General features: G+C 50.3%; 1 protein-coding gene across 1 annotated transcript in view; it reads right to left on the reverse strand.

The window, feature by feature from the left end:
* The window catches only part of CCDC73 (coiled-coil domain containing 73), a 627,966-nt gene that overhangs the window by 205,238 nt on the left and 397,195 nt on the right, over positions 1-25,533 (reverse strand). The window contains exons 4-5 of the mRNA XM_075325586.1: positions 24,464-24,586; positions 22,727-22,786 (exon numbers count right to left, since the gene is read on the reverse strand). Of these exons, the coding sequence (XP_075181701.1) occupies positions 22,727-22,786; positions 24,464-24,586 (183 nt within the window). The remainder of the gene's footprint in view (positions 1-22,726; positions 22,787-24,463; positions 24,587-25,533) is intronic.

Raw genomic sequence — 25,533 nt, forward strand, 5'->3', positions numbered from 1 at the left:
ACAAGCTGTCGGTGTCAGTATTCTTGGACTGAGTGAGTACGCAGAAACCCTTTTCCTCTTCCCAATGGCACCCCTTCACCACCTCCACCAAGCCCCGGGGCGCAACCCCCTATCCACGGAGGGGTTAAACACCTTGCTGCCATACCACTGCCACCGGGCTCCCCAACAGCAGCGGTGGTACTCCATATTACCACGCACCGTGGGGGGCGTCACAAACTTCTAACTCCCCTGTACATACTCCCATTTACAAACACGAGTGTCCGCACGAACCCCCGGGTACGGAGACCCCTCGAGCCACCGCGGTTCCGGATTTGAGCGGCTCGGCCGCTGACTCAGGGGCGGTAGACCTTGACAAACCTGGCATCATGAACAGGATACGAGCAGGACCCACTTACCTGGGTGACGTGCGCCTTGAAAATCGAAAACCGTGAGTCAAGAGTCCTTTTCCCGCAAATTCTGCCATCTTTTAACGCCAAAATGCTGTCTTCCCCGAGAAAGCACGCGAAGTCTAAGCCCCGCCCTTCATCTTGCGTGTGAGGCCAGAACCGGAAGTTCCCAGAGGGCCACCGTGCGCAAAAGAGTGCTGCGAAAAGATCAAGGGGGCGCGCAGAGATGTCGGCTCCGGACGATGGGAGTGTGGTGGCGCTGCCTCCACCCGACCAGGGTAATGATGGCGCAGCGGACGCCGCTCTGGCCGCAGGGGCGGCAGTATCGGGACCTGAGGCGGTTGTTCCAATAATGCCGATAACATTGCCGTATGTACCAGACGCTGCCTGGCTCCCACAGTATGATAGCTGACCAGGCGCGCTGCAAGGATTCAAGAGAAAACTCTGAAACGTTCTCGACATTTATGCCCTGAACGGGCGGCAGCGGGCGGCGGTAGTGCTCGGGCAGCTGACTGGTGCTGTCGAGCTGGAAGTGGAGACATGGACTAAGGCAGATCGGACATTGGTAGCCGCCATTTTCAGGAGACTGGGAGCTGCATTTGAAACCCGCACGGAAGCGGAACTCAGAATGAGATTTTATAGCTGCAAGCAACGGCCCCAAGACAGCATCCGAGATTACGCCTTAAAATTGCAAGCAGCGTTGCGGACCCTGAGACTGATCAATGATATCGGAGAGCCGGAGGGGAACAAGATGCTGGTGGAGCAGTTCCTGCAAGGCCTCAGGTCGGTGGACCTCGGCATACAGAGGACGGAGCAGTGACTGGTATGGCCCACCTGTTTGTTATAAGTGTAACAAGACCGGCCACTACGCAAGAATCTGTCCTTTAAAGGGGCAACCCCTGGGGCCAAGGGCCAATCCCCAGGAATAAATTGTGAAGGCCCAGCGGATTGGAGGGAGCGGTATGTAGGATGACGGCCCATTGTTTCTATTACCCTGGATGGGATCCCTACCTCTGCACTTCTCGATACCGGCTTCCAGGTAACGACTATTCCCTATGTACTTTATAAGAAATTCTGGCTTGATGATAACTTGATGCCTCCGGATGACGGTTTGACAATCTATGCTGTCAATGGGTTACCTGTGACTCAAATTGGGTTCAAGGAGGTGACCATAAAGGTGGGCCGAGTAGAATTAGCCAGACAAGGCCTAATAGTAGTACAAAATGACCCTAGTGATCGGAACCCGAAGATCATTTTAGGAAGAAATGTCATTGAGAATTGCATGGGAGAAGTGTTGTTTTTGCTGTAACAGCTGTCTGAGACTGCCGGAGCAGGGTGGCAGAGAGTCCTGCAACGTGAGATCTGAGCTCTCCTGCAGCGGCAAGAGGTAAATCTCTCCGGAGGTGAGATAGGTGGTGTACGGGTAATGGATGTAGCCCCTCTAGTAGTGCCCCCACGAAGTGAAATGTTGATATAGTGCAGGGTGGCTATAGGCTCCTGGGGACAGGATTACCAGGCACTGGTAGAGCACCTACACTCAGAGCATTGGCCCACTGTGTTCACAACCAGAGGAGTAGTCGATGTCCAGAAGGGGAGAGTGCCCGTGTGAGTGTTAAACTGTGGGGAGGAGGAAGTTACCCTACCCCAATATGCCACCATAGCCAAGCTGTTTACGGTAAATGCAGACGACATCCATGCAACATGGTCTCCAGACATGCAGAGTCAGCGCCCTACTGCTAACCCCCAGGGCTGGGTAGAGAAGTGGTGTCAGGAGCTACATGTGGGCACCGACTTTACACCTGCACATCATAAATAAGGGGTCAATAGGGTGGTCAAGGAGTATGAGCAGGTCTTTAGCAAGCACCCACTGGATTTTAGCCGGATTAAAGGGGTACAACACCACATACCCACAGGCACTCACCCACCTATCAAGGAGAGGTATAGGCCCATACCACCTGCCCATTACCAGTGTGCCAAAGATATGCTCAGAAGCATGAAGAAAGCAGGAGTAATCCGCGATAGCTGCAGTCCATGGGCCGCCCTATTGGTATTAGTGAAGAAGAAAGATGGGACTATGAGGATGTGCGTAGATTACCGCGAGATCGTAGTCCCCAAGTCGTACGTCCCAGTGGTGCTGGAGGCATACCATGACGGAGCCAGGCACTTTGGGTGCAAGAAGCTGGAGATGTTGCTGAGAAGCTGCTTCTACTGGATAGGAAATCAAAAAGGTCCGTGGGGCCTCTGTTAGGAGTCTCAACACAGAAACCAGTCAGATATCCCTCCGGGAAGGGCCCAGCCAAGGGGTGACTCTTTTTAGGAGACCACCATAACCACCATATTAAGTGGCCCTTTTAGTCAATATCCAACTTTTTGACAAGTTTAAAGATATGACAAGAGAAATACCAAGGCCAGGTATCCATCCACAGACAGCTGTTTCGGGGTATTGCCCCTCATCAGTGTGGAGTAGGATTCTGGCTGGGTGGGAGCAATGCCTAGTAGACCAACAAAACAAAACAATCACTGATCTCGAGGAGACCAGCCAGAGAAAACACTGCCGGCAGCCAGCGAGGGCGCTCAAGACAGTGAAATCCTAGGTACATTGCCCCCTGGGAAATATGCAAATCAAAAAGGTCCGTGGGGCCTCTGTTAGGAGTCTCAACACAGAAACCAGCCAGATATCCCTCCGGGAAAGGCCCAGCCAAGGGGTGACTCTTTTTAGAAGAACACCATAACCACCATATTAAGTGGCCCTTTTAGTCAATATCCAACTTTTTGACAAGTTTAAAGATATGACAAGGGAAATACCAAGGCCAGGTATCCATCCACAGACAGCTGTTTCGGGGTATTGCCCCTCATCATTGTGGAGTAGGATTCTGGCTGGGTGGGAGCAATGCCTAGTAGACCAACAAAACAAAACAAATCAATGATCTCGGCGAGAACAGCCAGAGAAAACACTGCCGGCAGCCAGCGAGGGTGCTCAAGACAGTGAAATCCTAGGTAATTTGCCCCCTGGGAAATATGCAAATCAAAAAGGTCCGTGGGGCCTTTGTTAGTTAGGAGTCTCAACACAGAAACCAGCCAGATATCCCTCCGGGAAGGGCCCAGCCAAGGGGTGACTCTTTTTAGGAGACCACCATAACCACCATATTAAGTGGCCCTTTTAGTCAATATCCAACTTTTTGACAAGTTTAAAGATATGACAAGGGAAATACCAAGGCCAGGTATCCATCCACAGACAGCTGTTTCGGGGTATTGCCCCTCATCAGTGTGGAGTAGGATTCTGGCTGGGTGGGAGCAATGCCTAGTAGACCAACAAAAGAAAACAATCACTGATCTCGGGGAGACCAGCCAGAGAAAGCACTGCCGGCAGCCAGCGAGGGCGCTCAAGACAGTGAAATCCTAGGTACATTGCCCCCTGGGAAATATGCAAATCAAAAAGGTCCGTGGGGCCTCTGTTAGGAGTCGCAACACAGAAACCAGCCATATATCTCTCCGGGAAGGGCCCAGCCAAGGGGTGACTCTTTTTAGGAGACCACCATAACCACCATATTAAGTGGCCCTTTTGGTCAATATCCAACTTTTTGACAAGTTTAAAGATATGACAAGGGAAATACCAAGGCCAGGTATCCATCCACAGACAGCTGTTTCGGGGTATTGCCCCTCATCAGTGTGGAGTAGGATTCTGGCTGGGTGGGAGCAATGCCTAGTAGACCAACAAAACAAAACAATCACTGATCTCAAGGAGACCAGCCAGAGAAAATCTGGCTGGTTTCTGTGTTGAGACTTAATATGGTGGTTATGGTGGTCTCCTAAAAAGAGTCACCCCTTGGCTGGGCCCTTCCCGGAGAGATATATGGCTGGTTTCTGTGTTGAGACTCCTAACAGAGGCCCCACGGACCTTTTTGATTTGCATATTTCCCAGGGGGCAATGTACCTAGGATTTCACTGTCTTGAGCGCCCTCGCTGGCTGCCGGCAGTGTTTTCTCTGGCTGGTCTCCCCGAGATCAGTGATTGTTTTGTTTTCTACTGGATAGGAATGAGAGACTTCAGAGAAGCCTGATGTAGGAATTGTGGCCCCTGTGCTTTGAGGAGGCAAGATGGCACCAGTCAGCGAGCACCACTTCAGCCGATTGTCACCAAGAAGCCCCTGGAGATCGTGTCTCTTGACCATGTCAAGTTGACCCCCAGCCGAAGTGGGTACACGTATGCGCTTATGATGGTTGACCACTACTCACGGTTCCTGGTGGTGGTACCCGTTAAGGATTTGACTGCCAGCACAGCAGCAAGGGCGTTCCAAGCCCACTTCTGAAGGCCGCATGGATATCCTGACCGGGTCTTGACAGACCAGGGTCCTGCGTTCGAGGCGGAGATCTTCCAGGAGTTCTGCAGTCTGTACGAGTGCAAGAATATCTGCACTACCCCCTATCATGCACAAACAAATGGGATTTGCGAAAAGATGAACCATCTGGTGATCAATCCACTGAAGACCCTTCCCCTAGAGGAGCGGATCCAATGGCCTGAAAAACTGCCAGACCTGGTCGACATCTACAACAACATCCTAGTGGGATCAACCAAGTGTACCCCAGCATACCTGATGAGAGCCCACCCGGGAAGGCTCCCCGTGGACTTGGAGATGGAGGTTGAATTGCCTGAGACCTACACACCTGGAGAAGATTGGGACTCATGTCGCCAAGCCCAGTACAAACAGATTCAGAAGTGCGTCGAGGAAAGTTTGGACCAAAACCGGGAGCGGCAAGATGGAAACTTTAACAAGCAAGCAAAAGCAGCCCCCTTTACCCTGGGCAAAATCGTGCTAAAGAGAAAGAGGAAACACAAGTTGGATGATCAGTGGGAGAAGGAGCCGTATGTGATACAGCCATCCAACTTTGACAATCAGAAGACCTGTTTAATCAGCAAGGATAATGGGAGAACAACGGCTACGGTATCCAGGGATCATCTGAATAAGTGCCCCGAACCATTAAACAGTGCAGAAGAACCTTGGTCCCAGCCTCCAGTGGTGGAAAAAAGAAAAAAGGGTGATCCATACCGTTCTAGGTGATTTTCCAGAAGATTGGCCTATGCAGAATGGATCAGTAATAGTCCCTGTGTTGATATTCCCACAACCCGTGGAAGAACCAGAGCAGGAAAGGCATATTGACACTGCACCCACTCCAGCACCTAGTGTAGTACCCGTCCCCTTGCCACAGACACGTCGGGTCTTGCCAGTTACACCCGGCACAGAGGGCGAGGGACCTGTAGGGAGTGTAGACACTTCATCAGAAGGGGATGAGAGCCCAGAATTGAGGAGATCAACTCATGTAAACTATGGTCAACCTCCACGGAGGTACAGAGAAGAGTGTTGAAAAATTTTATACTGTAATGCCAATAGTTTTGCGATGCCATAGTACTATTAGGTATCGGTGCTTTCGTTTATTATTTTTCATAGTTTGTTGTTTTTCATATAGAAAATGCTAGTAAATAAGTGCTAATTAACCAGTTTTTATGAAAAGAGTGAAAGTTACCAGATTTGCAAGAAGATTGTTAAATTGCGTACAACTGGTACATGGACTCTGTTAAAGTTTTATATTTAGTAAAAATGGATCACGGTCACAGGACTCGCGTGACCAACACGAACTCGTGTATTGTACATAATTGCACCTCCTGTGCCAACCAGAGTCGTCTAAAGACGGCACCCGGGACCTTAACCTGGTCACGGACCCGCGGATAGGTTTCCAGGGGGTCAGATTGTTTGGGTGGCAGGTTATTGGGTCCAGGATGTTGGGACTGGACTGTCACAGGAAGAGGCTGCAACGGAGTAGGTTGAGCCTCCGTTACCATTGAAAACGGTACCATCCCACTGTTGGACGGTGAACTCTTAAAAAAGTTAGTAACGTTTAAGTAAAGTGCCTCCCCTGTGTGGGATGAAACCCATTAATAAAATTGTGTAATGTTTAAAATGTTCCTTTTTTCTTCTACAGTTGAAAACAAAAATAAACCTCTGGTGTCCTGTAGCTCGGGGATGAGCTACGTTTAACCAAGGGGGAATGTGACGCCCTGGCCTATCAGGTCGTCACAGGGTATTGTGCAACCTGCCCTTCTGCATGATATCCAATCCTCCTTGGTTACGGATCCTTGTCCTTTGGTGTTGCTAAGAGCTTAGCCAGTCAAAACCCTAGGAACACTTTACACCACACCCACCAGACACACCATTGGGGGCCTGAAGGGAATAGGGCCGCCCACTTGGGGGGTTGGTAGGGGAAAGTGAAAAAGTGAAAAGAGAACTGAAAAGGAGTGGAAGGAGTAGGAGGTTGAGTGGTGACTCTCAAAGGGAGAGGTCACAGGTCAGGAGCAGGGCTCCTTGAGTCTACTAGGTGGCAGACGTTGGTCTGGGCTTGGTAGGAGCCTGAACCCCGGTCGCAGGGGATCATGTCAAGGGGCACGGATTGCCGAGAAGAGCAGCCCGTGGCCTTGAGTCATCTCCGGGCAGGGCACGACGGGGTACGCGGACCCTAGGCCGGGAAGTAGCTTCAAGCGTCCTGGTAATTTACCCAACGGGGGTGAAGTCTTCAAGATTCATCCCTCACCCGCTCCAATATCGGTGTTCTAGCGCAACGAGGGGATAGGACTTTTCCCAAAGACACAGTCCACCAAATTCCAAGCGTGAACACTGAGAGCAAGCGCACTCCGTTAGCCATACGGGTGAGCGGGACCCTATTAGTTCCAGACTATAGGGTCCAACAAGTGAGAAGGTGCTACAGAAAAGGCCACATGCTAACAAGCAACACTAAGGGCACGGATCTACGTGTGCTCCCTCCCTGCTGCAGTGGTGCTCAGAATTCTGGTTTACAAGCTGTCGGTGTCAGTATTCTTGGACTGAGTGAGTACGCAGTAACCCCTTTCCTCTTCCCAATGGCACCCCTTCTCCACCTCCACTGGGCTCCGGGGCGCAACCCACTACCCACGGATGGGTTAAACACCTTGCTGCCACACCACCGCCACCGGGCTTCCCAACAGCAGCGGTGGTACTCCATATTACCACGCACCCTGGGTGGCGTCATGAACTTCTAACTCCCCTGTACATACTCCCCTTTACAAAATCTAGTGTCCGCACGAACCCCCGGGTCCAGAGACCCCTCGAGCCACTGCGGTTCCGGATCCGAGCGACTCGGCCACTGACACGGGGGAGGTACACACTTTCTGCAGTTATAATTGCGTAGCAGAAATGGAGAGGTGGTGTAGAATGCAGAGGTGGTGTAGCTTTTGTGACAGCTGAGGTACGTCACTGACTATCACAGACAATGATACTATGCCCCAAAGAATTTCCTGAGCTGATTTAGACAGACGCTGTGAAAAACCCTTGCACAGCGCTGGCACAGACTTGCCTAGCAAAAATGGCTATGAACTGCTCTAATCTAGCCCTGAAAAGGGCTGAAATTACAACTAGTCACTACTCCCTAAACCGATGTCTCGATTGCACTTTATAGCGCCCACAGCAGAAGCAGCAGCGGGAGCGGTGACTGTCACACACCTGCAGCACTGAGATAATGGCGGCGATGGGGAAAATGGCCAGGTCTTATAGGGCAAGGACATGTGACATGCACAGGCAATGAAACATGCCCTTGCTTGTCTGGCAAAAATCCACTTTGCTGTGTGTGTGTGTGTGTCTGTGATTGGCTGACAGCCTGGCCCGCCCCACTGTACACGCGGTTAGGAAAAAACAATAATGGCGACAGCCATTCTTTCAGCACTCAGCAGCACTGATCTATACCTTGTCCTCCCGCACATTATATGCTGAATTTTTATAATATCATTAGTAACAGTGACTGACAGTATAACAGTGAAAAGCCAGCTAGTAACTAGCTATGCTTCTGGTGAACGAACCGTTATCGAACGGTAATTCGAATGGTCGAACGTTAAGCAAATCGTTCGAGTTCGTCGAACGACTCGAACACTACCCAAAACAAACTCGAATTTGAAATTGGTGAACAATTCGCTCCGAACACCGCTCATCTCTAATACTGGATACCCTGGTATGTTTTTGGGTTCCATTGTTTTAAATGTTTTTAAGTTCATTATTCTTATAAATACTTTTCACTTTTGTGTTTGTATACACTTCTGATGTTTTGAGTTTTATTGAGAGCTCTGGTGCAGTTATTGCACTTCCTTTCTCTTTTCTCTCTCACATCAATGTTAAATGCATGCACAGAGCTGTTCATATTTTTTGGTGGTGCCCTGTCTTCCTTGTTTCTATCCGTTCATGACCCTGCGATATTCTGTTTTTATACTTACATTTTTTCATCTCCTTCTTCCAAGAGCCATAATTTCTTTATTTTGCCGTCAATATAGCCATATGAGGGCTTCTATTTTGCTGGATGAGTTGCATTTTTGTATGAAACCATTCATTTTATCATATAGTGTACTGAAAAATGGGAAAAAATTCCAAGTGCGGTAAAATTGCAAAAATGTTCAGTTCCGCAATTGTAAAACTGACCTAGCAATATAACTCTCCAGGTCAGTTCGAGTACACAGATACCAAACATGTATTATTTTAACTTTTTTTAATTGGTGAACAAAAAAATCTGAAATTTGTAAAAAAAAAAAAAAAAAGTTATCTTTGTAGCCATTTTCCAAGAGCAGTAACGTCCTCAGTTTTTGGGATCTGGGGCTGTGTGAGAATTTTATTTTTGCGACCTGATCTGACGTTTTTACTGATACGATTTTGGAGTAGATGTGATGTTTTGATTGGCTCATATTGCATTTTATTGCAATGTTGTACACTGACAAAAACCTGTAATCCTGGCGTTTTTAATTTTTTTTCTTTATGCTGTTTGCCTATTAGATTAATTTATTTTATTTTATATTTTGATATATTGTAAATTTCTGAACACAATGATACCAAATATGTATATTTTTTATTTATATTTTTTATTTATTTTTATTTGTTTTATTTTCCATGGGGCTGATTTTAACATTTATTTGAGTTTATGGAAAGTTTCTGCTATACAGAGAAGTGCATCAGCATCAGCACTGCTCCGTATTGCTGAAATCATTATCTCCTATGAATGCTGGTGTCGCGGGCGGAGGGGGACGCACTCGCCACACTCGGGTCCGGGGCTTCTGCTGCTGCTCGGTGGCTCGAGTGGTGGGCCGGTCCCGGAAACTCGAGCAGCGCTCCTCGCCCGTGAGTAAAAAGGGGTGGTTTGTTTGGGAGATTGTTCGTGACGCCACCCTCGGGTCGTGGTGATTATTAGCACCACCGCTGCTGGTGACGGGGATCCCGGGAGAGATGGTAGGGAGCAGCTAGGATGTTGTCCCCTCCGTGGATAGGGGTTGGTGATCCCGGGGCCCGGTGGTGTAACGGGGAGGCTGGATGGCTGGGAGTGCAGGGTTGCAGGGACAGCGAGGCGCGGCGCCGTACGGCACTGGTGTACTCACTCAGACAATCAACGACAAAGTCTCTGGTGAACCAAACGGCCGGATGGACGGGTCCCACAGCCGGCTGCAGTGTTGTTGCTGTGCTCTCCCCGGACGGCTGATGGTGGCTGTCTTTCCCTGCACCTGTTAGTTTGTTCTGACTCCTGTGGTTGCCCACCGGTAGTCCGCTCCCCAGCGTATAGGTGCCGTAGGAGCCCGTTTTGCCCGCAGGCACTGGCCCTTGAATCTCTAGCCTGTGGCGGTGGCTGTATATCCTCTCGGTTCGGACGGTTGCCTTCTAACGGGACTTGGTTGTTGGGAAACCCCTGGGGTTCCTGTCACACTCGGATTTGACTATTAACGGCAGCTCCAAGCCTGGTCGGGGTCCGATGGCCCTGCCTGTGTGCTTAGCTTCACTCCGCTCCCCTGTTCGGTACCGGTGGGCCACCGCCCAACCCCAGTCCTACGGTTCCACGAAGATCCACCACTCCTGCAGACGGCCACCACCGTCTGCCAACCTTGCTGTCAGTGCCTGGGCTCCTACCCGTATAGACGGGAGCTGTGGACAAGAAAGCGCAAATAGGGTCTTACCCCGATATGTGTGGGGTGGGGAAAGGGGAGTAAACTTGCTCACCTGATGTAGTTGTGACAGTCACAACTACTATATGTGCATGTAAACCACGATCCACGGCAGCAGCCACCCAGTGGCAGATAACAGAGAGTAAAGGAGAGGGGTGTTCAAATTGTCGCGCCAACAGATCACTCGTTCAGATGATGGAGACCAATGTCACTTTATTTTCATATGGGTCTACGCGTTTCAGGAGCACCTGCTCCCTTCCTCAGGACCGTCAGGATAAAAACAACATCAAATCTGTCCCACTGGGATCAGACACATCATTAATAGTCAAAATGACGTCATAGGAACATCCCTTTTCAGAAAAAAACCGGCGGGAAAAGGGTGCCACGTTGTCAGCTCTGACGTTTTACATAGAAAAAAATATATATAGAACATCAAATTTATACAATCAGAAAAAACTCCATAAAATGTGAATCATTCAAATTACATGTTTCAACAAAACCAGGATGTGTGTAAAAAAATATAGGACCAATGAATAAACTAAATATATGTATAACATTACCACATAATCTGAAAAAAATATATACGTGAAGTGAAATAGTGTAGAACCCGAAGGAGTATGGGCTCATAGAACCATCAAATGCATGCAGTGCTTGAACAGAGGTGGAGAAACGTCGGCATTAGACTCTGTCACCACCACAGGAGAATGTGACTCAAGTGAAAAACGATGCTGATTGAGACTCAAGTATGAGACAAACATGGTGAAAATGTGTAGAAAATGGGACCATGGAAACCACCACGAGTGTAGCTCATAGGCAAACACCCCTGATAATAGTGTATTACAGGGCAAAAGCGTGGGAAAAAAACGGTCTGAGCATGCGCCCAGGATAAGTATCTAGAACCGACAGGTCAGACAAGTTCAAGACCGTGGGAAAATAATCTACAGCGCATGCGTAGCGGCCGAAAATAGAACAGACACCAGATTATGCAGAAAAGAGGGAGGAAAGCAAGATCCCAGGAGCACCAAAAACAGGAGTGGTATAAGGGAATGGAACAAAGGAAAAGAAAAGAACCAGGGGGACAGGAGAACACCAATTATTAAATTGTATTTAAAAACTCAGGTGAACCGACATATAAAGCCAAATGGAAAGGGATAAGTAAATGAATAAAACATCCATAAAAGTGAACAAAACGGGTCCAATTAAAATATAATCATGAGTGATGGGACAAATGTATATCCACATCTAATTGTCCATATGAAGAATTATAAAACGATAATGTAAACCCTAAGTACCGATTAATACATATATATATATATATATATGTCACACATATACACCCATAATGAAGGTATATATATAAAACACATGGACCAAGATCCACAGAGGACGATGATATGAGCGGATAAAGTCACAAATTGTACATATAAAAAAATATATATATATATATAAAAAAAAAATATATATATATATACACACATACATATATGTACATATACACAGGAAACACATAAAAAAACCTAAATAACCCATGTCTAAATGACCAGGAAATAAATAAATTCTCAAAGATGGGAAAGTATGGGTTAAAATGACTAAAATGACTAAAAAATGGTGGTTCCCATATAATATAGAAACCAGAGATAAGAGAAATGTAGTTTAAAAACATGATAACCAGATGTCAGTTAAATAAATCAGTTACCTCATTGAGGCCCTGAGGTTTTAAGGTGTTAAGTTTGTAGATCCAATAGGTTTCTTTTTTGTTAAGAACCTCCATCCTATTGGGATTATGAGCGGGTATCTGCTCGATTGGAGTGACTTTTAACTCAATTTTTTTGTTATGATATACAGTAGTGTGCCGGGATAAACCATGCAACATATACCCCACCCTGATGTTATGCCGGTGAGAATTAATTCTGTTATGCAGGGCTTGGGTCGTCCTCCCCACATACCGCTTATTGCAGTCACACTCGATCAAATAAATAACGTAATCTGAATGACAGTTGAGATGTCCTTGTATGGGGAAAAAAATATCCCCCGAAACGGACCCAAAACTGACCCTTCCATGTTGAATCGATTTACAGCATAAACAGTTTCTAGCCATACATCTATAGCTTCCCAAGGGTTGATTGATATTAATAGTGTTGGAGGGGCTCCTAAGTCTACTTGGTGCCAACTGGTTCTTTAAGTTGGGGGCCCTGCGGAACGTGATTCCGGGATGGGGGGGTAGAATATTCTTAAGAAAAGGATCATTATGAAGTATAGACCAATGTTTCTTTAGTATCCCCCTGATAGCATCACTATCACAACTGAACGTGGTAAGAAAATTCGACGTGAACTTATTATTGGGAGTGGGTTTTTCATTAAAAGATATGGTTGAGAGGGAGGAGATCTCTCGAACCTGTTGCTTATTCATCTGATATGCTTTTTTAATAACAGGCAAGGGGTATTTTTTATTTATAAATCTTTCTTTCAGGATCAGTGCTTGGTCCTTAAAATCATTATCTGATGTGCAGTTCCTTCTTACTCTCTGGTATTGGTTTTTAGGGATGTTGAGTAACCATTTGTCATAATGGTTACTGTTGAAGTTGATGTACCCATTACAATCTACCTTCTTGAAAAAGGTTTTAGTCACAGTGGGACAGATTTGATGTTGTTTTTATCCTGACGGTCCTGAGGAAGGGAGCAGGTGCTCCTGAAACGCGTAGACCCATATGAAAATAAAGTGACATTGGTCTCCATCATCTGAACGAGTGATCTGTTGGCGCGGCAATTTGAACACCCCTCTCCTTTACTCTCTGGGCTCCTACCCGGGCACACGCAGACGTTTCACTCCTCTCACTTTCACCTCCTAAACTGATCTGTCTGTTTTTCCCGCCTCCAGGCCTGTGAACTCTTTGGTGGGTGGGGCCAACTGCCTGGCTCCGCCCCCCCTGATGTGGACATCAGACCCTGGAGGGAGGCAACAAGGGTTTTTGGTTGACTGTTGTAACTGTCTAGGGTGGGGGGGGTGTGGTGTTATGTATGTGACTACCTGGCTAGTCCAGGGCGTCACACTGGCTCGTAGCCGGCATTCACAGGAAGATCGTCATGACATACATAGAGGTCATCAGCTGACCCCTGGCTGTCATAACAACCCATCGGCGCCCTGCAATGACATCAAGGGAGCAGAGATGGGAGCGGGGAATGATGTACTTCCAGGTGCGTGTAAAATCCGGATGTCAGAGATTGACAGTGACAATGGTCACCAGCTGTGGTAGATCTCCAATCAGATCAGCCAATATATGTGGGGAAACATGCGGGCTTGCGGCGTGAGTCGGCATTAAAGGGATAGACAAAATTTGATCATTTGCAGATTTTAGCGGCACCTGCTACTTCCTCAATTTGTATAATCTAACGGTTTGTCCTAATTGGTGTTACAATTTAAATTTTGAGGAGTGTATATAGACCACATATGGTAACTCTGTACAGTTCTCTCCGAATATGATTTTCATAATAAGAACATGATACACATTTGTAATTTCCTAGTGGTAAATTTCCTCCTCAATAAATTCAACTTTTAAATTCTTGCATGTTTAAATGATGCAATTGGTTTCTTTATTGCCATCTTCTTTGAAGAGAATCTGTCACCAGAATTTTGCAATGTAAACTGAGGACAGCATGTTGTGGGGGTTAAAAAAGTAGAAACATCTGTGATTCTCTTATCTTTGTGTGAGCTGTTGTTTACTCATCACTAAAGGGTTTATTGCTCTTTGAGTAACATTTGTGTGACTCCTCTGCATGTGCAGAGCAGACTGGCACACGCCCTGGTGTGACTGACATGTCGCGGGCGGAGGAGGGGACGCTGCGCTCACCCACTGCTCGGGTCCGGCTGCTGCTGCTGCTCGGTGGTGGCTTGAGCGGTAGGCCGGATCCCGGGGACTCGAGCGGCGCTCATCGCCCGTGAGTGAAAGGGGGTTTGTTTGGTTTAGGGATATTGTCCGTGACGCCACCCACAGTTGTGGTGAGGTTGTGACACCACCGATGCTCTGGATGGGGATCCCGGGAGCGATGACAGGGAGCAGCTTGGATGTTGGTTCTCCCCTCCATGGGTAGGGGTTGGTTGTCCCGGGGCCCGGTGAGGGAGGTAGGGATGTATGGCAGGCGGGTTACGGGGCCTGGTAAAGTGCCGGGTCACGGGGGCAGCGCTGTGCCGCACGGCACGGTGGTACTCACTCAGCCAATGATGAATGCAAAGTCTCTGGTAAAACAAACGGCTGGATGGACGGGTCCCACAGACGGCTGCGGTGTTTCTCCTCCCGGCAGGTTGATGGTGACTGCCTTTCCCTGCACCTGTGTTGTGTTACGGTTCCAATGGCTTCCCACCGGTAACCCGCTCCCCAGCTTGGATGGAGGCTGAGGGAGCCCCTTTTGCCCGCAGGCTCTGACCCTGGGAACTGTTGCCTTGGCGGTGACTGTGTTTCCCTCTACGGTTTGAGCTGTTACCTTCAATTGGGACTTGACTGCTGGGAAACCCTGGAGGTTCCCTTCGCTAACGGATTTGACAAATTCAACGGCGACTCCTAGCCTTGTCGGGGTCCGTAAGCCCTGCCGGATGGTGCTGGCTTCTCTTTGCTTGCACTTCCGGTACCGCCGGGCCACCGCCTGTCCACAGTCCTTACGGTTTGCTCCAATAAGCCTCTCCTGCAGACGGTCACCACCGTCTGCCAACGTTGCTGTTCCGTCCGGGCCACACACCCGGACCGCCTTCAGACTGCTCCTCTACCACTTTACTTCCTCACTTCTCAAACTTCAAAAACTGATCTGCTTCCTTTTCCCGCCTCCAGGACTGTGAACTCCTCGGTGGACGGGACCAACCGCCTGGCGCACCCCCTGGTGTGGACATCAGTCCCTGGAGGAAGGCAACAAGGATTTTGTGTTTGGCTTTGGTGTGCCTAACCGGGGTGTGGGGTGTGTTGGTGTAGTTCTGTGACGACCTGGTTTGTCCAGAGCACCACATTACCCCTTAGTAAAATGTAGACCGTCCGCGGGCTGCCCGTCCATCACCGGTTTTATTTTAACTGTAAAAGATAAAACGGTAAAAACATTTAAAACACAAGCATTTTTCATTCTTCCCACATCGGGAGGCACATTTCTTAAACGTTACTAAACGGTTGTCTTTATTAACGGTACGGCTTCCGCTCTTCTCCCACCCAAGCAACCTGGCCCTGATGCTGCCCTTAAGCAAATGGGCAGCACCCCTTGACCCCAGTCCAGCACCAAGTTGCCCGAGCGGGTTCTGTCCCTTTCAGGGGACCCACGTCCATGGGGACCCCTGAACCCCCGGAGGATCGCCACCAGTTACGGTAGTGGCGGGCCTGGGCCATCACTTTCCTCCAGGCCCATCCTCCAAATCAGCCTCTCCGGAGGCGGTCACGGTATCAAGCCAAACATTTTTATTTACATACCACAAGTTCGTGGTTGCCCTGCTAGTTCTCGGGCTTGTCCGTAAGCAGTTCCTTACGCAAGGATTGCAGACAGTCCCCACGGGGACAACAGTTGCCGGCAATGACCGGTTCAATCACGGTTGTTAATCAGATAAACTTTCGGTTGATCATTCTTTACTTATCATTCTCAAACTTGACGGTACTACCAACATACAAAGCCCCCCTCTAAAGAGTAGTTTCCCTGTACCTAAGTGGGGGTCTACCTAGGTTGGGACGAGTGGACCTTCGGGGCCCGGTATCAGTGGTGACAGGCAATGGGGCAGGGGTAACAACCAGTTCCTCCTCCCCGCTATCATATGGGACAGGCGGAGGTGTAGGGGAGCTGGGTACAGGTTCATCCTTGGGCACTGGCTCATGGTTGATCACTTCCATTACTTCCTCATCCACGGGTTGCGGGAACAGTATCACTGGAAGAATCACCGCACCGTTCTGCGTAGGCCAGTCTGCCGGAAAATCACCCATCATGGTATGGATTACCTCCTTTTCTTTCTCCGCCGGTCTGGGAACTGGAGTTTCAGCCGCTACCCTCAACGCTGGTGGGCACCTCTTTAGATGGTCTCGGGAAACCATGGCCAAAGTTCCTCCTTGGTCACGGCTGATCTGGTAAGCCTTCCCATTCTCCCATCCTGTGGGCTGTATTACATACGGGGTTTGTTCCCATTGATCATCCAGCTTGTGGGTCTTTCTTTTTCGCTTCAGCACTATATCTCCAGGCTGGAAGGGACCAGCAGACACCTTCTTGTTGAAGCTCTGGTCCTGTTGTCCCCGACTCCGACACAAGTTCTTTTCAACATATTCCTGGATCTGTCAGTACTGCACCCTCCACCGAGTGTCCCATTCAGCTGTCGAAGGGAGCGCTTCCGGGGCTTCCAACCCCATTTCTAAATCCACTGGTAGCCTGCCGGGGCGAGCCCTCATCAGGTATGCTGGAGTGCATTTCGTCGAGCTGGAAGGGATGTTGTTATACATATCGACCAAGTCAGGTAGCTTCTTCGGCCACAGGTTCCGTTCTTCTAGCGGCAACATCTTAAGGAGGCCCAGGACCAGGTGGTTCATCTTTTCACACATGCCATTGGTTTGGGCATGGTACGCCGTGGTCCGGATTTTCTTGCAGCCGTACAACTGGCAGAATTCTTGGAATACCTCCGCTTCAAAGGCCGGACCTTGATCGGTAAGCACCTTCTCAGGGTACCCATGTGGTCGGCAGAAATAAACCTGGAACGCTCTAGCGGCGGTACGGCCGGTTAGGTCTTTGACTGGGACAACCACCATGAACCTTGAGTAGTGGTCCACAATAGTTAGAGCGTAGGTGTACCCACTTCGGCTGGGGGTGAGCTTTACATGGTCCAGGGCAACCAGCTCCAGCGGTTGATGCGTAATGATCGGGTGTAGGGGTGCCTTCTGGCTGGCCTCGTTTTTCCTTCTTAGTGCACAAGGGCCACATTCTCGGCACCAGGCCTCCACAGATTCCGGCATTCCACTCCAATAGAACCACTCTCTTAACAACATCTCCAGTTTCTTCCACCCGAAGTGCCCAGCACCATCATGGTACGCTTGCAGGACGGTGGGCACGTTAGCTTGGGGAATCACCAGCTGGCGGATCTTGTCATGGGTCTTCGGATTAATCAGCTCACGATACAACTTCCCCTGGTGTAGATACAGCCGGGTCCATTCTCGCCACAGGCGTTGGGCTTTGGCAGGGGCGGCAGGGTCTATCCCAGCAGCGCCCTGTTCCACCAGGGTCTTGACCAGGCGGACAGCGGGTGCCTGGTCCTGAGCTTCCTGCCACTCCTGACTGGGCAGCAGGTCCAGGTTCACCCGTTGTTGATGGACATGCACCTTCTCGGTGGACGGCCGGTGAAATGCAGGTAACTCAATCTCTTCGAGGTCATCATCCTCGGGCCCCTCTTCCGACCAGTGGGGCATCCGAGAGAGTGCATCGGCATTAACGTTGGCACGGCCGGCCCTGTACTTGATGGTGAAATAGTAGTTGGCTAGCCTGGCCACCCACCGCTGCTCCAACGAGCCCAGCTTGGCTGTGTCCAGGTGGGTCAGCGGGTTATTGTCCGTGAAAGCGGTGAATTTAGCCGCTGCCAAGTAATGGCGAAACCGCTCGGTGATAGCCCACACCAGTGCCAGGAGCTCAAGCTTGAAAGAGCTGTAGTTCTCAGGGTTCCTCTCAGTCGGTCGGAGCTTTCGGCTAGCATAAGCAATCACCTTCTCCTTCCCGTCTTGGACCTGGGATAGGACTACCCCCAAGCCCACATTGCTGGCATCGGTGTAGAGGATGAATGGGTGGTTGTAATCAGGGTACGCTAGGATTTCCTCTCCGGTCAGGGCTGCTCTCAGCTTGCGGAAGGATTCCTCATGCCTTTCTTCCCACACCAGTGGGGCTCCTAGGGGTCTACCACCTTTGGTCTGTCCCACGAGGAGGTCTTGTATGGGGGCAGCCATCTTCGTGTACCCTTTGATGAAGCGGCGGTAATACCCCACCAGGCCCAGGAACTGCCTCACTTCCCTCACCGTGGTCGGCCTCGGCCAGTCCTGGATTGCGGTGATTTTCTCGGGGTCGGGGGCGACACCCTCCGCACCCACCACATGTCCAAGGTACTGCACTTTGGGCTTCAGCAGATGACACTTGGAGGGCTTCAGCTTCATCCCATACTTAGCAAGGGACGCGAACACCTCGGCTAGGTGCTCCAGGTGGGCTTCATACGTTTGTGAGTACACAATCACATCATCCAAGTACAGCAAGATGGTCTCGAAATTTAGGTGTCCTAGACAGCATTCCATCAGCCGTTGGAAGGTCCCGGGGGCATTGCACAGCCCGAATGGCATGCTGTTGAACTCGCAGAGTCCCATAGGAGTGGCGAATGCAGTCTTCTCTCGGTCTTCTGGCGCCACAGCCACCTGCCAGTACCTGCTGGTGAGGTCGAGGGTGGAAAAGTAGTTAGCGGTTCTCAACGCAGCTAGGGACTCTTCAATGCGGGGCAGAGGGTAAGCGTCATTATGCGTTATCTGGTTAATCTTCCGGTAATCCACACACATCCGCATGGTGCCATCCTTCTTCTTAACCAGCACCAACATGGCGGCCCAGGGACTACAATTGTCCCTAATAACCCCTGCTTCCTTCATGTTCCTCAACATGTCCTTGGCTCATTGGTAGTGTGCAGGGGGAATAGGACTGTACCTCTCTTTAATAGGGAGGTGTTCACCGGTGGGGATGTGGTGTTGGACCCCTTTAATCTGCCCAAAATCTAGAGGATGTTTGCTAAAAACTCGCTCATACTCCCGTACCACCCGGTATACCCCCTCTTTGTGATGTGTAGGGGTATCGTCAGTGCCTACGTGTAGCTCTCGGCACCACTCGTCTAACTCCCCCTGGGATGGGTGAGTGCTGGCAGTAGGCGGTGAGATTGGGGGAACGGCCTCGTGGATGGTGTGGGGATCTAGAGTGAGCAACTTGGCAAGGGTAGCGTACCGGGGAAGACTGACCTCTTCCTCCCCGCAGTTCAGCACCCTCACGGGCACTCTCCCCTTCTTTACGTCTACCACCCCTCGGGCGGCCATTACTGTGGGCCAGTGTTCGGAGGGCATGGGCTCTATCATGGCGGGGTAGTCACACCCCTGGGGCCCGACCGCTGCCCTACACCAAATCATCATCTCACTCCTGGGAGGCACAATCAAAGGGGCACTCTCACTCCTCCAATCTACCTTCTGTCGAGTTCACATGCTGGCGATACATCAGGGCCCGGATCTCACGCTGCACAGCTCTCTGTCGGCTCCCCACCGCTGTGGCGGCCAGCTGCTGCAGTACGGTCAGCACGTCACTCATACAGTGCTCCATCACAATAGTCCCTAGCACTACCTTCGGGTTATGATCACTGGGTTCATTCATTATCACAATCATAACCTGGTGCTGCAGTTCAGCTCGTCCCACGGACATGGCCACTTGTTTGTACCCTACTTGGGTCAATGGGAGTCCATCAGCGGCAATCAGTGTCATACTGGCGTCTGGGGGGGCCAGTTCGTCTTTTCCCCAATACCGTTGATACAGTGTGTATGGTATGGTGGTTACCTGTGATCCAGTGTCCAGGAGAGCCATCAGCGGGATACCGTCCACTGCCACGGGGATGATGGGTCGGGCTCCAATGTACCGGTCCCGCCAGTCTGGGGGGCCATGGGGTTCTACTCCTGAGGATTGGCCCGTGGCCCCAGGGGTTGCTCGTTTAACGGACACCGTCGGGAGTAGTGGCCGGGCTTGCTGCACCTGTAACAAATCGGGGGTCCATACCGTGAGTCATTGGCCCTTCTCCGCTGCATCCAGGGGACGTCCTCGGGGCTGTCGGCGAGCTGTATCTTCGCTGGGGGCTGGGACCTGGTCGGAGGCTGGAGTGCGGCAAGGATCTTGGCAAGGTCCCCATCCATGCGGCGGACTTGGGCAGCCAGTTCCTCCATCATGCCGCTTGGGGTTGCAGGTATCGGAGGTGTTGGGAGGGCAGGGGCCACCACGACGGGAGCCGTCTCAGCTGGCCATGGGGCTGCCTCAGGGACTTCCGATGCTGGGGGCTGCAGCGCTTTAATGGCCCGTTCCTTTAACACGGCAAAGCCCACATCAGGGTGTTCCAGGGCCCAGAGCCGAAGTTGCTTGCGGTCCTCCGAGGACCTCATCCTCTGTACAAACTGTTCCACTAGCATATTGTTGCTGTCCGCATCGTTGATGGGGTCTACCCGCTTCAGTGTGCGGAGGGCAGTTTGCAGACCCAAGGCGTAGTCCCGAATACTATCCGTGGGCCGTTGCCGGCATTGGTAAAACTGCATCCGCAACTCGGCTTCGGTACGGGTCTCAAAGGCAGTCTGTAGCTTTTCAAAGATGGTGGCTGCAGAGGACCGGTCCCCCTCGGCCCAGGTCCCCACCTCCTGCTCAGCCGCACCAGTTAGCTGCCCCAGCACTACTGCTGCATGTTGCTTATCAGTTAGGGGGTACAATTCCAGTAGCGGGCTAAGCTTCTTTCGGAAGACCTGCAACGCATCAGGTTTCCCATCGTACTGCGGCAGCCAGGTAGCTCCGGGCACATAGGGCAAGGCGAACGGCACCTGGGCCAGTGCGGCCGGGACCTGGGCGGGCCCATTCCCATCCGCGGGTGCCTCTGTGACTGCGACCGCCGCTCCTCCAGCGGCTTTGTCGGGCGCAGACATCTTGTTTCCGTCCCCCTTAGTCTTTTTCCGGCTCCTCCTCTATCGGGGCGGGGTTTTAGCTCTCTTCTCCTCCTCGGGAAGACGCTCGAGTGGGGATTTTTCGCGCCCAAAATGGCGGCTTCTCCAAATTTTCGGCCGGACACCTCCGGCGGTCACAAGGCGCACCTCTACCAGATGGCAGAGCGGTAAGATCCTGTTCGTGATGCCAAGTTGTCTCGGGCGGAGGAGGGGAAGCTGCGCTCACCCACTGCTCGGGTCCGGCTGCTGCTGCTCGGTGGTGGCTCGAGCGGTGGGACGGATCCCGGGGACTCGAGCGGCGCTCCTCACCCGTGAGTGAAAGGGGGTTTGTTTGGTTTAGGGATATTGTCCGTGACGCCACCCACGGTTGTGGTGAGGTTGTGACACCACCGCTGCTCTAGACGGGGATCCCGGGAGCGATGACAGGGAGCAGCTTGGATGTTGGTTCTCCCCTCCGTGGGTAGGGGTTGGTTGTCCCGGGGCCCGGTGAGGGAGGTAGGGATGTATGGCAGGTGGGTTACGGGGCCTGGTGAGGTGCAGGGTCGTGGGGGCAGCGCTGTGCCGCACGGCACGGTGGTACTCACTCAGCCAATGATGAATGCAAAGTCTCCGGTAAAACAAACGGCTGGATGGACGGGTCCCACAGACGGCTGCGGTGTTTCTCCTCCCAGCAGGTTGATGGTGACTGCCTTTCCCTGCACCTGTGTTGTGTTACGGTTCCAATGGCTTCCCACCGGTAACCCACTCCCCAGCTTGGATGGAGGCTGAGGGAGCCCCTTTTGCCCGCAGGCTCTGGCCCTGGGAACTGTAGCCTTGGCGGTGACTGTGTTTCCCTCTACGGTTTGAGCGGTTGCCTTCAATCGGGATTTGACTGCTGGGAAACCCCGGAGGTTCCCTTCGCTAACGGATTTGACAAATTCAACGGCGACTCCTAGCCTTGTCGAGGGTCCGTAAGCCCTGCCGGATGGTGCTGGCTTCTCTTTGCTTGCCGATCTGGTACCGCCGGGCCACCGCCCGTCCACGGTCCTTATGGTTTGCTCCAATAAGTTTCTCCTGCAGACGGTCACCACCGTCTGCCAACCTTGCTGTTCCGTCCGGGCCACACACCCGGACCGCCTTCAGACTGCTCCTCTACCACTTTACTTCCTCACTTCTCAAACTTCAAAAACTGATCAGCTTCCTTTTCCCTCCTCCAGGACTGTGAACTCCTCGGTGGGCGGGACCAACCGCCTGGCCCACCCCCTGGTGTGGACATCAGCCCCTGGAGGAAGGCAACAAGGATTTTGTGTTTGGCTTTGGTGTGCCTAACCGGGGTGTGGGGTGTGTTGGTGTAGTTCTGTGACGACCTGGCTTGTTCAGGGCGCCACAGACACCTCAGTCAATCTGCTGAGAGCCTGGTGTGGGTGGGGACAGCTCCCAGCTCTGTTACACTGAATTCTGAGATAAAGTCAGAATGGCTGCATGAAGTAATCTAAGATATATGTGGTTAGTTTCAGAATCTCTTTGCCTACAGTAGCAAAAACCTGGTGACAGATTCCCTTTAAATCAAGATTGTTTTATAAAATGTGACAAGGCCGATAGATCTTGCACTAAAAAGGAAAAAAGCTAGTTTTTCACCTCGTAGAAAACATAAAACTGACAAGGTTTTACCTGCTTTCCTTCTTTCATATTGGCATTTACTTCCATGAGTTTTTTGTTTATTTCTGTTTCCTGTGAAAGTATAAATGACAGATGTCAATGTTAAAGTGATTCTCCTGTCTGAAATGAAGGGTTGTAGTTACTAGAGATGGGCGAACCTGCAGATGTTTCAGTTAGGCTGGTCTGGCCGGATTTAGAAAGAAGAAAAAAAAAAGTCCAGTTCGGGAACGAACTTGACCCGAACTTGACCGCTGATGCCGAATCCCATATAAGTCTAAGGGACCTGAATTTAAGTGTTTGAAAATGATGTTAGTAGGGGGCTGCAAAAGGAAGCAATACAGGGATTATAGCAAGACAATTAGGGTACCTTCACACTTTAGCGATGCAGCAGCGATCCGACCAGCGATCTGACCTGGTCAGGATCGCTGCTGCATCGCTATTTGGTCGCTGGTGAGCTGTCAAACAGGCAGATCTCACCAGCGACCAGTGACCAGCCCCCAGCCAGCATCGACGTGCAAGCGACGCTGCGCTTGCACGGAGCTGGCGTCTGGAAGCTGCGGACACTGGTAACTAAGGTAAACATCGGGTATGGTTACCCGATGTTTACCTAAGTTACCAGCTCACACCGCTTAACTTAGCGTGTGCAGGGAGCAGGAGCCAGCACTGGCAGCGTGAGAGCTGCGGAGGCTGGTAACGAAGGTAAATATCGGGTAACCACCTTGGTTACCCGATGTTTACCTTGGTTACAGCTTACCGCAGGCTGTCAGACGCCGGCTCCTGCTCCCTTCACATTCAGGATTGTTGCTCTCTCGCTGTCACACACAGCGATGTGTGCTTATCAGCGGGAGAACAACAATAAAAAAATGAACCAGCACTGTGTGTAACGAGCAGCGATCTCACAGCAGGGGCCAGATCGCTGCTCAGTGTCACACACAGCGAGATCGCTAATGAGGTCACAAAAAACGTGACTCAGCAGCGATCTCAGTAGCGATCTCGCTGTGTGTGAAGTACCCCTTATACTTACTGAGTTTCTGCGTGGCTGTCGCATTACTTCCGAATCTGCTGATTGTCACTATTATCCTATCTCCAGATTACTATACTTAAAGAGGTTATCCACTACCTAAACATTACATCGGATAGGTCATCAATGTCTGTCTGGACAGGGCCCGACACTCTGCATCCCCTCTGATCAGCTGTTCCCGATGCCAGCGGTGGCAGCAGGCAGCCAGAAATGCTCACTTCTGGAGCTGCTCCGTCCTCTGATAAATGAACTCGTCTGGGTACTGCACATCCGCTTCCTATTCAGGGAATTTACTTGTACAAACTGCGGAAACCTAAATATTAACAGGTATCATTCTACATTTAGAAATACTGATTGGTTTACTGAAAGAAATCTAAAATGTTCTTTGAGAGAAATGGAATTTAAATCCAGCAGACGAACTTCTTTGGCTAAAACGTTTTTCTTTAGCTAACATGAGCTTAAGAACATAGGGAATGTACTTGGCAAAAACGTTTCTGGGAAAAGAGAGGTTCATTTTTTATTTTTCAACATGAAAGGGACACTTTAAACATCCAACAATCACCAGAACCATTTCACTGTGCAGACACCATTGTAACATAAGCAGATACACTAACATAAAGGATGCAATCAGTTAGTAACAAGAGGTATTAGAAATACTGTATGTTCTAATATCACATCACACTGGATGCCTTAAATTCTGGAGAGCTACAGAACATATTTATTCATACCGTTTGAAGTCTTTCTTTCAGTTCTTTCACGTACTGCTCAGAAATACTGATGTTGTCCTCTTTTGCTCTTTGCTTGAAAGTCACTTTATAGTTCAGAAAGTCAGAAGACAGTTTCTTTAACTCCTTCAAAAAAAAAAAAAAAGACAATTTCATAGCCATTTCTTGTATCATACATTAACAATACAGACCTGTCAATATCTGTAGACAATGGTCACTTAAGCCCAGTGCTTTTTTTGTAAAAAAATATTTGCTGGTACGCATCTCTCTGAGGCGATGAGCGGGGGGGTGCTTTCAGGCACCGGCGGCTTAGATTGAGAAGGATTCACTCGCTGGCTTCAGACGCGCACTGCGCATGCGCCTTGCGCGTCTGAAACTGACAAGGAGAACCCGAAAGAGAAGCCTGCCACAATGGTAAGTATAAACGTGCGCAGGATAGAATGAGCGACGGGGCGTCACTCATGTGACTCCATGGTATCACGCCCACAGGGGCGTGGTACTATGGAAAGTATGCAGATGCCCATGGGGCAAGGCGCCGCCCATGGGGCCAGCAGCTCTGTAATCTACATAGGAAATATGAAAGTAATAAAACGTTTTTTATTACTTTCATATTACATAAATTTAGAGCACAGGGATGGGTAGGGAGCAGCTATTAGGGCAAATATGCGTCTGCTAATATGTCAGATCGCATACTGACACTAGGGATACAGGATAATGACACAGGGGGTACAGGATAATGACACTGGGGGTACAGGGTAATGAGACTGACACTGGGGGTACAGGATACTGACACTGTGACTGGGGTTACAGGATACTGATGCTTGATACTCTGTACAGGATAAGCCACATGGGGTACAGGATAATTACTCTGGACACTCGGTTCTGTTGTAGCTGTTCTGTTTTGTCACAAGTCAGCTTATGGGATCACCAGTGAGGTCCTCTGAATTAGGCCTCTTCAGACCTAATCAAGATCGAGCGCTCGGAGAAAAGACCTGCATTCATGTGAGCATGATCAATTTTCTGTTTATTCAGCTAAGGTACAGTTTATTTATACCATTTACAGATCAATGTGA

The sequence above is a fragment of the Anomaloglossus baeobatrachus genome, chromosome 10, assembly GCF_048569485.1.
Source record: "Anomaloglossus baeobatrachus isolate aAnoBae1 chromosome 10, aAnoBae1.hap1, whole genome shotgun sequence".
NCBI classification, from domain to species: domain Eukaryota; kingdom Metazoa; phylum Chordata; class Amphibia; order Anura; family Aromobatidae; genus Anomaloglossus; species Anomaloglossus baeobatrachus.